The following is a 14,875-nucleotide window of genomic DNA, read 5'->3' as shown; positions in this document are numbered from 1 at the left end:
CATTAGGCTTCATCCCCTGGGGACCATGAATGTCTTAAAGTTATGTCACATTGCACAAAAAGGTATGAACAAGAATTTTTTAAAAAATGAAGCAGGTTTTAAATTTTAAAAGATAACTGTAATTGCTGTTGTTGTTCTGCTTTTTGCATTCATAGTTTGTGTCACCATTTTCTGCCTGTTTTCTGAGCAACTGAAAATTGTCCACAATTTCTGAACATTCATGCCAAAGTATTATTTCAAATATATATTTTTAGTTCATTTATTATTGAATTGAGAGGGATTTGTTTGTTTTGTCTATGACTTGGAACACATGGAAATATGTATATATATATATATATACACATACATACATATACATATACATATATATATGTATGTGTGTGTGTGTACACGTGTGTGTTTATGTGTGTGTGTGTACATATTCTATACACCCCCACACCACACACGCACTCAGGTCAAAGCAATCTCAACCTTAATTTTCACATCACCACAATACATGACCTTTCGAAGGGAAAGTAATAGAATGGAGGAAGATGCAAGGTATAGAGTTTCTGTAGGTTCACGTATAAAGATAATGAAAGTGTGAGTGTGTGTAAGTGTGTGTCTGTGTGTGACTGAGTATGTGAAAGAAAATGAGAAAAAAAAGATGATGAAAAGATGCTGAATTGGAAAAGAAACAGATGAAAAAAGCAGCTAATGGTGGGGGGTTCAAACAAGATGCTCTGGTGATGGAGAGAGGGAGAGGGAGAGAGAGAGAGAAAGAGAGAGAGAGAGAGAGAGAGAGAGAGAGAGAGAGAGAGAGAGAGAGAGAGAGAGAAAGAGGTGGGGTGAAAACCAGGGCTTCAAATACGGGAAGTCGAGGCAGCAGTGACACACTGAAGCACCAAAGCAGTCCAGATAAAGTACCAGAAAAAGTCAAGGATGCAGTAAAATCTGGTGGTTACACATCTTCTCACATTTCTTCAAATTTTGTTCATCTTGTACATAAGAGGAGGACAAAACCTTTAAGGAGCCTACAAACTGCAGGTACGTTTTCTGATTTTTTTTTTATTTGAAGTTGTCTCAAGTTGTCTCATTCTCCTGAACATAAATTCCTAATACAATGATAACATTGTTAGTCTTTAAGTGCATTTTTTTTATGTGAGAATAAGAGATTATACCAAACATATTTAAGCAAATTGTAGAAGGTTTTGTTTTTTTTGTTTTTTTTTATGGCTACGTCTAAGTTGTGTCAAACCTCTTGGTTATTGCTGCCATGGTGACACTGCATATACCATTTATTCATTAAACTGATTAGACCGCTTTTTGGACATACAGTAGTGTCCCTGCTTGTTGCTGTAGATGAGAGCTAAGTTGCAGCTGCCTGGTAACAACAGTTTGCTGTATGTGAACCGGTTTGGTAAAATTAGAATACCACTTACGTGCATCCTGACTTTTTTTTTTTGGCTGTTTAAAGAAAAAGGAGTGGGGAGAAAAAATACCATATATACCTTTTACTATGACTCATTCTGAGCCTCACTTTTAATCAGATTTGCCTCTTTCCTCTTTCACAAGACAAGGATTTTGTTCGTTAAAATCTCGACCCTACAAATGCCCACATCATTCAAATTCAACACCTCCAGCTTATGACTCAGACTTCATTATAAATTTGAGATATAAAGCTAAAATAACCCTGATGACATCATCAGGGGTTTTTTTTCTCCCTAAACTTAAGAAGACTCTCCAGAGCCACAGAAGACATTCTCAAGCTTTCATTCATAGGAAAATTGAGCTTAATGTGTAAAATGGGGGCAGTTCCCCTTTAAATTCCACCTTTTCTCCTTTTGTTTTCCTTCTTCATATTTCCATTTTAGGTTTAGAAACACAGCAACCTTCCTGCTGACATGCCGGAGCTGAACTGTTCCCTCGAAGCTCTTTTCACAACCGGTGCTGCAGCCTTCAGTGACGTAGGGTGCCCCGAGTCTGCTGTGGTGTGTGGGATGAATATTTCCTGGGTGTTGGCCAACGCTACAGAGGAAGATCTGGATGAAATGTGTTTGAGCGAGGAAGAGTACCTGGCCAGGCACCTGGGGCCTCTGAGGTCCCCCGTGTTCTTCCCTGTCTGTGTCACCTACCTTGCCATCTTCATGGTGGGCGTCCTGGGCAATTCTTTGACCTGTGTGGTCATTTTACGCTACAGAGTGATGCAGACGCCCACCAACTACTATCTGCTGAGTCTGGCGGTGTCTGACCTGCTGGTGCTGCTGATGGGCATGCCGTTAGAGCTCTATGACTTGTGGCAGAATTACCCCTTCCTCCTAGGGGAGGGAGGCTGCTACTTCAAAACTTTTCTGTTTGAGACTGTCTGCTTCGCCTCAATCCTCAACGTTACCGCACTCAGCGTGGAACGCTATGTGGCAGTGGTACACCCTCTAAAAGTCAAACACATGACCACACGTGCTCATGTCAAGAGGGTAATCTTCCTGCTGTGGGTGCTGTCCATGCTGTGTGCTGTGCCAAACACCAGTCTGCATGGGATTATGGTGTTGCCTCCAAAGTTTGGGCGACCGTTTCCACAATCTGCTATCTGCCGTACGTATAGAATTTAATAATTTATTTTTGCTGTTTCTATCAGTCTAGAGAGACACATGCTATGAATGCTATGAGGCTACATGTTAATGTTAGCATGTTCAGTCTGGATCAAGGTGGTGGACTTACAGACTGGCATGACCATCTCCAGACCCACACTGACAGAGAGCTAAAAAAGCTAAGAGGTTTTGTAGTGACATTTGAAGTGATAATACCCATGGTTACACACCTGGCATCATAACCAGCCTGACAAATCTGTGTTATCCCACATTTTTACATCTCCATTCTCAGATGTGGTCAAGCCGACCTGGATGTACAACCTGATCATCCTGATTTCCACGGTGGTCTTCTTTCTGCTCCCCATGCTGATAATTAGTGTTCTCTACCTCCTCATTGGCTTGCGGCTCCACAGGGAGGGGATAATGACCATGGTGGACACCAGGTGCAGCTTTGGACCGGAAAGTCTCTCAAGGTCCCATGAGCAAAAGCTGAGCAAACGCAACGTGCAGGTCACCAAAATGCTGTGTAGGTGTCACTTCAGTTATGCTTTTACCAAGTTGCAAAGCAGCAGAAAACAGAATTGAATTCACTGAGTATGTGTGTGTTCATAAGAGTGTTAGCACCCATTACTCCCAAATGTATTTGTTGTTTTTTAGCTTTGTCCTGTTGTCTGTGACATCCTGGTGATTGAACTGACGTCACGATTGCTTATGTGTTTCTGTTTTCCTGTTACCAGTCTGTCTGTCCGGTTGGCTATGGCTCATGTAATTTGTCCATCTGTTCCAGGTGTGCTGGTGGTTGTGTTCGGTCTCTGCTGGGCTCCCTTCCACGTGGACCGCTTGATGTGGAGCTACATCGACACCTCGTCCGAGCAGCACCTCATGATCTTTGAGCACGTCCACGTTGTCTCCGGCGTTTGCTTCTACCTGAGCTCCGCCATCAACCCCATCCTCTACAACCTCATGTCCACCAGGTTCAGAGAAATGTTCGGTCACGTGATGTGTTATTCTAACAGCTGGCCGATGCGCTCCAGCTTACAGATGACCCAACGCAGCACCTTGAGTGAGAAAACTCCCAGCAGTATGAAATGGACTTAGGGTCTTCTGATAATTCAAAGAAAAGAACTGAGAGCAGGAATGAAACAAAACAGGACATGAGGGGTCACCGAATGGTTTGATGCACCATGGCCTACACAGATGCCAGATCTAATCCAAACTGAACACCAGTGAGAGATGTTGGACCAAACACCACCATCATCAACACACCAAATTAGGGAATGTCTTTTGGAAGAATGTTGTTCATCCCTCCAAGAGTACTCAGACATTTAGAATAAATCTATGACATAGAGCATTTAAGTTGTTCTGCAGGCTTGTGGTGGCCAAACACAACACAATCAAATGGGAAGGTCTTGACACCAAATGCAACGATATGCTCTAAGTGGTAGGGGATGAACAGACGTTGCGAGGGATAGGCAGAATTGTGTGACCAAAGGCTACGTGACAAGCCTGAAGAGACACACTTAAGAAAAACTAAGCATGCTTGCATGCTGCACACTGTCTGACTGTAATACCTACAGTGACTCAAATCCCATTTAGAGAGAGGACCAGTAAGACAACATCCTAGACGAAGGGAAAAGATGACAAAGTCACTGCTCAGATGAGAAATGAAATTATCATATAAATGACACAACAGCATTTTATTGCATTGGAAATGTAACCCATCAACTCTCTCAAAAGTAAAGCTTTTCTATTTGTGTATGTAATGTATTGTATTTATTGTATAATGTGAATAATAACATTTCCAGGCTTGCCTATTTAACACTGTACAGTGCCAACATCAACCCGCTGTCAGAAAAAAGAATGAATGCACAACAGTTCCTGTTTAAAAGCAAGAAACATTTGTCGTGGAATGAATCAGAGGTGGAAGTGAAAGTTAATTAGGGGAAAAGGGGGAATAATCATAACGTGGTCACATGGTTTGACTATGCTATTTATAAGCAGTGATGAAGGTGATTAGTCAGGTGTCTTACAAGTATTTAAATTATATTCAGAAACTACTTGAGGTGTAATAGTTTAATAGACCAATTCCCATGTTCCCACACATATTTCTTTTATAACTGTATTGTGCACTTACTTACGTGATGTACAATATTAGTAATTCTACAATATTAGTTATGTTATTTAAAGGTTAATTAATAAAATATACTTAATTTTAGAAGTGTTTATTGCCAGGTTTAAAGGATCACATTTGTTCATTGCTTTCTAATCTGAAAACATGTAAGTGTTATTGCTGTTTCATGTATCACTTAACAGCGTTAACTTTATGCATCACCTGTATATAGGACATGTGAATATTCATCAACTCTTTTATTAATGCACAGGGTCTGATGTAGTATAGTATTCAGCTATTTAATGAAAGCATGTATGTTTTTCTCAGCGTGTACCCTTGAAATATATATATATATATATATATATATATATATATATATATATATATATATATATATATATATATATATATATATATATATATATTATTCCATGACCTGCTTTTGAACATCAGTACTAGTGGCAGATTTATTGTTCTGGTTTAACTCAGAAAGAAACGAGTATAATGAGTCTCTGCACTTGCTTTCATATTCAGGTTCCTACAGAGCTACCAGCTCCAGGACAGAAATGTCTTCTGTGTAAACACATGCTGCCCGAAACAGTACAAGTTATTTTTGATTAACGAGATGTGCCAAGGGCCACCAGAGCCTTCCCCCTGGGCTGTCTCATCTCAACTTTGGGTGTCGTGCCGTGAAGGGGAAAAAGTAATTTGTACACATGGAGATGATGATCATGAGGGGGAGAGGCTAAAGCGAAAGATGACGCCACTGGGTCAATAACATGGAAAAAAATTAAGGAGAAGAATGAGGAGGAGGATGCAAGAAAAGAAATTAGTTAAATGGTAGATACTGACAAGTCACTTTGCAATGGTACAGTGTTATCAATGTGCCACACCAGCACTAATGACTGTCTAATATACCCACAACCTCCATCACCATCACAGTATAAGCTGGTTTGTACCCACTGCCTCTGCAAACAGACTCATTTAAAAGGTTGGATCACCCAAGTAATGCTATTTCAAAAGCGTGGTTATAATCACCACCCGTGGCTCCTTGATATAACAATATGAGGCAGACAGTATCATTTAACTTTAATGAATGATGTGGACAGAATATGGGAGCTATGAAATTAAAGTACAAATCAACCCAAATGAGAAATATGACATGTTTCATTTTGACTTTCACCCAGAGAAATAAGCGCAGATCTGGAAATTTCGACAGGTTGAAAACCATAAAATGCCAGAATTAGAAACAATAAATTGTCAATCTGATTCTCAGTTGGAGCTGTAGGAGGCAGGCATTGCAAAATTTTTGGCCTCACATCACTTGTTTTCATAAGTTCAAACTCAACCTGCATGTAGATCTGTGTAAGTAATTTACATGCATCATCCTGACATGTTTTGACACACCACATAATGAAAAGAGAAGAGTCACAATTTTTAATTTAGAAACTTAATTGACAGAGTCCACTGTAAACTTTCAGATCATCTCTATTAAAGCAGCCGATGATGATGTCTGGCAACCTAAGGGCCGCATCACTCTGCAATATTCTTATGACAACGAAAAGATAATTTAAGACAAGTGCTAGGACAGGAGGTGATGTAGAAGCACGAAAGCATATCGGAGACAAGGAGGATCTGGAGGAGGAAATATGGTTCACTGCAGAAAGGATTGTGTGAGATGTCTCATAATGAGATGAGTTTAAGCCTATTGTGAGGATGGGAACCGACCCTGATGGTGTGACTGGAGATCGAAGATCATTCTAACAAGAACGGCAGTTGAGAAAAAGCCAATGAAGACATGAGACTACATCTTTGACCCGATGTGTTAAAGCAGAGGGCAGAGCACCGGTGCTGGGCTGCCGTTCCATCTGCAGTCCTGCACACCAGCACCATTGGTTTAGACTTCAGTTCCAGCAGCAATAGGGAGTCTGTACTTAAATTCAGAAAATGCGCCGTGGGTCTTTTTTTTCAGATCTTGTGCAAACACCTCAGAAAGCAAATGGCTATATTTTCATTGGACAATGAATCAGTGTTTAGCACTATTCAAACCTACCTTACATTCTGTGTGTGTGGGTGTCATCCCACAGTTCAAAGACACACTGGTTACATTAATTAAAAAACTTAACAAAGGGTGCATCATGCATTGCCCCAGGGCATGGTATTACCTCCTCCTTCTCCTGTGACCCTGAACAAGATGAGCGGGTGTAAAGAATGAATGGATGGAAAATAACTGTAGCCTGAATACTAATGCCAGGGCAGATGTGGGCCTGTGAGGAATTAATTTTTTACATTTTGAAGCATTTCCTTCCCCACCCTCCTGAAAATTGCTTGTACCAATCACTCTTGGAGTGTCATGGTTGTGCCAAAACATTATTCAGCTGGGAACCTGCTGGAATGTAGAAAAATATACTTACACTGAACCAGATGTCAGTGTAAGCAAAAAGTAATTTGCAAACTTTAAACATCGGTAGATAAAAGGGAAAAGGAATATCAACAGCATATTGATTAAACTCTGGCACAGCTTCGCTGTTTCCATTTTTTCCTTGTTATACCAGTCTTAGTGGGTGAGATTAGCTCTCCACTCAATTTATACTCATGCTATTTCACAAAAGACAGGTAAATCCCAGGACACTGGTGTTCTGCTGTGATTGCATTCTCCTTATAAGTCTGATGCTCTTGTACTTGAATGACTCAGACACTTGGCTGCAAAGTCAAGAGGGGAGAAACTCCGCAGGAGAGCAGGAGAAAGTAAAAGTTCATATTGTCTGACATCTCATCTTTTCATGTTGAGCCACTCAACGCATGTAGACGTCAATACCACTCTGTTGGTTGCTCCACCTCTTTATTCAAGACTGTTAGTGGTGCGGGTTGTAGCACCGCACACTATTGTTATTCTTGTTTTTCTTACACCTAGAATTTCGCTTTGTAACTCGCACAAAAAAAAAGTCAGAGTTTACAATGGGTGTGTATTGCTTAATGTTCAAGCCTAGAGTGGGAGCTTAGAGTGTAGGGGCTTTTAAAAAGTCTCCGAAATTTTTTCTTCACACGACTACAGCCACAAATTTTACTCTACAACAGTGATATTTTCCAACTTTGTAGCCACACTTCTCTCTCACAATGTGTTTAATTTATTGGTAGGATTTACGTTTTTTGAATAATCTGCCTTTTACCGACATGAGTCGCTCTCAACTGCTCCATTGACTCCAATGTAAATCGAGAAGAGGATTTTTGGAGAAAAGCAGAAAATACTCTTTTTTAAACTCGTATTATCGTATTATCCACATTTTGACACTAGGACCAAAAAAAAAAACCAAACCAAAACAAAACAAAACAAAACAAAAACAAACAAACAAAAAAAAAAAACCATCACTGTTTCCTTAAGGTCTTGTGGCTTTGACCGTGAAATTTGTTTGGCAATATCATGTTTGGTTTTTGAATAAATAGCAATAGTTTGACAGGCCCGAATCGGCCGATAATGAGCCCTTTGGAGCAGCTGTGAGGTGCTCCGAAAATTTGCTATGGGCAGTACCGGCCCTGTATTTACTTGGTATGGGATCATACCAAATTTTGCAGTATGGCACACTCCTATTTGTTTCTATGTTTTGTTTCGTAATACATGACCTGTGATATTATGGTTTGGCCCAATTATCACTGGCCAATCATTAGCCAATCAGAGATGACGACCCACCTGGTTGTTAGAGAGGCGGGACTTAAAAGGGGCAGGTGAAAGCCGCCAGGACCCTAGGAACAGGCGGACACGCTGGAGACGCTGGTTTTGAGTTTATTCAAATCTGTGAGATACTATTGTTCATCAGGTGGAGACCCAGTGCTTTGAGTGTAACCTTATAAAACCGGACGCAGAGCCGTGTGCTGGAGCTGGTTTCAACTCGTTGTTCAGCTAAACCACGGTCCCACTGTGACCACCATGCGCTGCACCGACTCCGCCATTACCGCGCCGGAGTCCGCCATCACCGAGTCCGCCATTACCGCGCCGGTTTGGCGGTTTGGAGGAGTCCGCCATCACCGAGTCCGCCATTACCGCGCCGGTTTGGCGGTTTGGAGGAGTTCGCCATCAGCGAGTCCGCCAGTACCGCGCCGGTTTGGCGGTTTGGAGGAGTCCGCCATTACCGCGCCGGTTTGGCGGTTTGGAGGAGTCCGCCATCAGCGAGTCCGCCATTACCGCGCCGGTTTGGAGGAGAGGAGAGCGCGTGTGCGCGGAACACAGACTTTCATCGAGTTTATGAGTGAGTATGGAGACAGTGTGAGCACACTGAGGGAAACAGACCAGGTGTATCAGACCAGGTGTATCAGCCCAGGTGTATCAGCCTGTTAATCTCTGTACTTCAGATGCTGCAACAGAGGCCTTTCCACAGTGTGAGCCACAGACGCCACTTTCTGCTCACGCCCGCGCACACGCTCGCGCACACAGCCTCAGTGCGCGTCTCCGCTCACCGCTCGCCTTGGACAGACGGTTTGGAAACGGCTTTCTGGACTTTCTACGAAAAGTGAGTACACACAACATTTCAATCCACGAGCGCGCCAACGACAGGGTTCCGAAAACACAGTCACAGTTTACGGTGCCATGTTGCCCTGGTGCCACCTGGGGTTATGTTTTAAGGTGGAGCTCACCTGGTTCTGTAGGAAACATTTCTTAAGTCTTGGTGGTTTGACGTATTTAAATTTTGGACCTTGATGTGGTTCATGTGGTAAAGATAAAGGCTGAATATGACGCGGGACAGCGCAGCCGCACAGAGATAATTTGGCCTCAGCGGCCTCATCAGTTCACGTTAGTAAATCCTCAGTTCACCTCCCACATGCTCCGGTTATCAGGGGTATGTGGAGACAGGCCTGCAAGTCCTCAGAGTTTTTGCCCACATATACATTTATTAGTTATATTAGAGTCCAGAACTGCAGGTCAGTGCACATGGAATGTGGCTGCTTTGGCTCACAGGTGCAGCAGCGGCCTGGGTGAAGGTGAACCTGAGTGAAGCTCGGACGGTAAAATACCGTCATCAGTTTGATCAGTGTTGATTTTCCGTTTTTCTCGTTGAGCAGAATTTAATCAGTAAATAATATTTAAAGATTGAGAAACGCTGCTCAGTGAAGAGAACATGCTGCTGATCTCTAAACCACCTGCAGTTAGTCTGAAAATCTTCATCTTTCAGCTTCACCACAGTCATCCTCACTCACACATCACAGTCTCCAATATGATCAATAACTGTGACAGGAATGTTCCATAAGCTCGATCACAGCAGGAGAAATGATTATTCCCTGATCAGTGTGAAGTGTGTGTGTGTATAAAGCTTCACACAGATGGATTTATATCCAGTCAACTGATGTCCACAGAGTGCGAGTGTTGGACAGGATCAGTCCACTCCGTGTCTTCACAGGTGAACTGGCTCTGACCTGCAGACTCAGACTGAGCTGGTTCTTCTTTTTCTTCTTCTTTCAGGTCCACAAACAGATCAGCATGACAATAAATCAACTAATTGTAAGTGAAGTTTTTATTCTGCTCCTGGGGTGTGTGTGTGTGTGTGCCTCTCTTTTGCACACACACACGCACGCTTACACGCACGCTTACACACACACACACACACACACTCACACAAACACACACACAAACACACACACAAGGCCACTGTGCCAATCTGTCTCACCCTTTTTTTCTTTCTCTCACACACCATGCCATAATTATTTGTCCGCCCGACCGTTTGCCTGTCTGTCACTCTCACTCGCACATACTCTTGCACTCTAACCCTAACCCCAACCCTTTCAGCATTGTAGCGTCGATTTTGACTACGTGGGATGAAGAGGCTATACGAGGTATAAGTTTCGTTCCTTTGATGCTGGGATGTCTGGCCGCTGTGCCATAACTTTTCCTCCTAGAGAATTTGTTCCTGTCCATCCAGTGTGGCTGCCATCGGTTGTCTCTCTATCGGTCTGTTGGTCGGGCGGTTTGTTTGTTTGATTATTGTTTGTTTGATTATTGTTTGCTCGTCGATTTTGACTACGTGGGAAGAAGAGGCTATACAAGGTATAAGTTTCGTTTCTTTGATGCCGGGATGTCTGGCCGCCGTGCCATAACTTTTCCTCCTAGAGAATTTGTTCCTGTCCATCCTTCCAACCTGGCTGCTGTCCATCAGTCCATCCATCGTGTCTGTCCAGTCTTCAAGAGGTATGAGGTATCTAGTGTTTGTTTGGCCACCGGGCCATCATTTTACCTTGTCTCGGCTGCTGTGCCAGTCTCTGTCCTTCTCTCTCTCTCACACACAGACTCACACTCACACCTCTGTCTCCCTCTCCCTCCCTCCCTCCCTCTAATCAGCCTGCTAGGGGTTGATCTGAGGGCCCCGCATTGGGGCTGTTTAGGGTCCGTCTCTCTGTCTAATGTGGTCGATTTTGGCCCCCATTACCTTTATTGGCAGATGAGATCAACCTAAACACCAAATTTCAAAAGCAGACAGATGATTGGCAAAATATACAGTGATTTATATAAGCAGTTATGTCACAAGACAAAATGCTTCAAATAAGACAAATTAACTTGAACTTGTGACCATAGTCACAAGTGTGGAAGGTCAAATAACACAGACAGCTGTTTATTTAAAAAAAACAAAAAAAAAAACAAAAAAAAAAAAACAGACATTTTCATAAGTCAACCCCTCCTTTCTACTTTCAGTTTGGATAGTTAAGGTCAAGTTAGGGCTGTGCTTCTCAATTTTTTTTGTTTTTTTGTTGACTTTTGTTTGTCTCATTATCTCTCTCCTATTTGAGAAGCACTGGGTTGGGTTAGGTTAGGGTAAGGAGCTAAGGCATTATGTTTCATTGTGTCCTCACAAGTTAAGTAACACAAAAATGTGTCATCACAACTTGAGTAACACAAAAACATATGTGTCATAGGTCTACTGTATATAGAAGTGATTACTGTTGAGGTAAAAGGTAGAGTGTGAGCAAGAAGGCATCTACAGCCGCCATGTTGGTGCGCTGGCCGTCTCTTAGGCTCTGATGGTGTTTGATATTGAGTAAAATTATTGTTAAGTTAAATTACTGCTAAGTTTTCCATCAGTAGATGGTGTAGATACACAGGCAGGTCTGATGTCGATCGATTGGGGATCCTCCAAAGTAAGACTTTTTTTTAAAAGTAGTATTCAGCCTGTGTCCTGAGCATAGTTGCACTGCTGTCCATCTTCACCCAAATTTTGATAGAAGCTTTAATGTACAAGTGTGAGTTGGACTTTGAGGTCAAACACTGGCTCGTCTCACTCTGCCAAGTTTCGTTCCATGGGGAGACTGGAGTAGGACCTTTCTGGGTTGACGTAGGTGTAGTGAGGAAAAGTTTTGCGATTCTTACGTTTTTTTTTCGTGTCGGCACATAGGGAGGCCTCCCGGCAGGGGAATTTTTCCCACCCCTGTAAATCGCTACGTACGGTCAATCGTGGACAAGATTCACAGCAGAATCAAGCAACGTGGGGTTATTTGGGTCAAGTTTAAGTGTCGGTGGGTTCGTTATTTATTTATTTATTTATTTTTTAATTGCGTGATGGATGGGGTAAGGGAAGGAATCCTGGCAGAGAGACGACTCCGATAGCTCAGACCACTGTAAAAAATGCACCCAGTTTGGGTATATTTGCTTCATTTCTCATCTAGTGGTGATGATGAACACAGTGACCACTGTGAAAACCTAATACATGTGTCAAGTTCACCAGGTTGAACAATAATGATTTTTTGTTCCTACTGAGCTACGTGCTATTGACATACTTGAAATGAGACAATGTCAAGGGCTGAACTGAGGGAAGGTTTAAAGGATAACAGGCTTTGTCTTAAAGTACAACTGCTAATCTTTATAAACCTGAACAGAGTGACAGCCATTTCAGAAGGCAAACCTGAAAAGATGTTTACAGATGGTAGAGAAACCTTTCACTATCTTTTAGAAACCTTGTCAAAAGCACTAGAGGGGAAGACACAGTTAAGTCCTCGTTCCAGTGTTTGAAGAAACAGAGTGAGGAAGACCTGTTGAAGTTCTGCTTCAATTCTTGTTTGGCCAATTCTGCTTAAATTATTGTATAGCTGCTATAGTTCGATTATGACTGAACTGAAGCTTTATTTTGTGGCTGAACCTCTAGTAATGGTGTCACTCTCTTTAACCATGCTGTTTACTTTTACATTGTCTGTTCTTTGTCCTTTAGAACCTTTTCTATATACTCTTTATGCTATTTATTTTGTTTGACTTTACATATTTATGTGTATGGGTTTTCTTTTTATTTTGTTTTCATAGTTTTTCATCTTTTTTCTTAAATTTCTTTGTGAACTTTGTGTAACTTTATTGCTTGCATGAAGAAAACTTTGTTCTCTGTAGTGCTTGATCATTTGATTTTGTGTTTTTTTTTTAATTTTCTTATTTTACATTTGGACTTTTCTGTCTTTGGACTTTGCAATTACTGCTGAGCCTCTGTGGAAGGGTTTGTAAAGATCACAAAACCACGGCAGAAAATTCTGAGGAGGAGTTCCACAGGCAATATAGAACTGGAATGTGATGAAGTTTTGAGCTTATGGACTGATGGATAGATGAGCTTGAAGAGTCCCAGCAGACTTTCCACCCTGCAGGGATGGATGCACTGGACTGTGAAAGCAGCAGACACCAGAGTCAGAGGAAGTGAGAGAGCGGCAACCAAAGGTAAGACCTGAGGTCATGTTGAAGGTTTGCTATAGTCTGTTTGCTTTTTACTGATGGCTAATTATTTTTTTTTCTCTGTTCAAGTCATGGTCCAACCTTAAGGAAGACTGGAAGGGGAATGTTGTGACCTGACCTGATCCACCAAGCCCTGGACACTGCCTAGATCTCTGGATCTCACCTCTGAAGGACTGTTGCAACCCACAAGTCTGCAAGCTGCTCTTCAAACTACAGGATATGACCAGGAAGTGAGTCTGCTGCATCTAGGAAGTGGATGGACTGATCTTCTGTGTAGTGAAGCTCAAGTGCTGATTAAGCACAGACTGTGACCATTTATTATTTCTATTGTTGGAACTGAAGTTTTACCAGCTCTTTAAATGTGATGCCACAAAAGGAAAGTTCAAGCGAAACACAGCTGGATTTGTGATGTTGGCTTTCTCAAGCTGTTATTCAGCATGGAGACGCTTGAAGAAACAGAGTGAGAAGACCTGTTGAAGTTTTGACAGACCATAAATTCTGCTTAAATCATTCTGTAGCTGCTGTAGTTCGATTATAACTGAACTGAGGCCTCAATCTGTGGCTGAACTTCCAGTGATGGTGTCACTCTCTTTATCCATGCTCTTTACTTTTACATGATCTGTTGCACACATTGCTCCCTTGTTGTCAGTTTTCTGTCCTTTAGCACCTTTCCCATATACTTGTCATATTATTTATTTTTTGTTTAACTTTACATATTTATCTGTATTTTTTTTTGTATTCTTTTGTTTTCATAGTTATCCTTTTTCTTAATTTTTTGTTATTGTGAACTATATAACTTTGTCACTTGGATGAAGAAAACCTTGTACTCTGTAGTGCTTGATCATTTGTATTTTGTGTTTTTATTTTTCGTTTTGTTTTTTGTAATAATTTCTTACTTTACATTTGGACTTTTCTGTCTCTGAGACCAAGGCATGGAGCTGTCAACCTGTTGATCTGATTAGTCTGTAAAAGGTGTAAAGTGTAAAGTGTAAAGTAGAAGACAATAGCGTCCTCTCAGACTATCTCCATGCACGTCAGGACATTGGACCTACTAATTACTGCTGAGCCTCTGTGGAATGGTTTGCAAAGATCACAAGACCACGGCAGAACATGCTGAGGAGGAGTTCCACAGGCAATACAGAACTGGAATGTGATGAAGTTTTGAATTAATGGACTGATGGATAGATGAGCTCAAAGAGTCCCAGCAGACTTTCAGCCCTGCAGGGATGGATGCACTGGACTGTGAAAGCAGCAGACACCAGAGTCAGAGGAAGTGAGAGAGCAGCAACCAAAGGTAAGATCTGAGGTCATGTTGAAGGTTTGCTATAGTCTGTTTGCTTTTTACTGATGGTTAATGATTTTTTTTCTCTGTTCAAGTCATGTGTTCAACCTTAAGGAAGACTGGAAGGGGAATGTTGTGACCTGACCTGATCCACCAAGCCCTGGACACCGCCTAGACCCCTGGACCTCACCTCTGAAGGACTGCTGCAGCCCACATTGCACAAGTCTGCA

The 14,875-nt window shown here is 41.9% G+C and overlaps 1 protein-coding gene across 1 annotated transcript; it reads left to right on the top strand.

Annotated features, from left to right (window-relative positions):
• Window positions 1-1,883: 1,883 nt before the first annotated feature.
• LOC121193289 (neuromedin-U receptor 1-like) lies at window positions 1,884-3,665 on the top strand. The gene is made up of 3 exons (XM_041055525.1): window positions 1,884-2,571; window positions 2,860-3,093; window positions 3,355-3,665. The coding sequence occupies exons 1-3, from the start codon at window positions 1,884-1,886 to the stop codon at window positions 3,663-3,665; spliced, it is 1,233 nt and encodes a 410-aa protein (XP_040911459.1).
• Window positions 3,666-14,875: the final 11,210 nt, after the last annotated feature.

Source organism: Toxotes jaculatrix, chromosome 14 (assembly GCF_017976425.1).
Source record: "Toxotes jaculatrix isolate fToxJac2 chromosome 14, fToxJac2.pri, whole genome shotgun sequence".
Lineage (NCBI taxonomy): Eukaryota > Metazoa > Chordata > Actinopteri > Toxotidae > Toxotes > Toxotes jaculatrix.
This window is presented reverse-complemented; position numbering and strand designations above follow the sequence as displayed.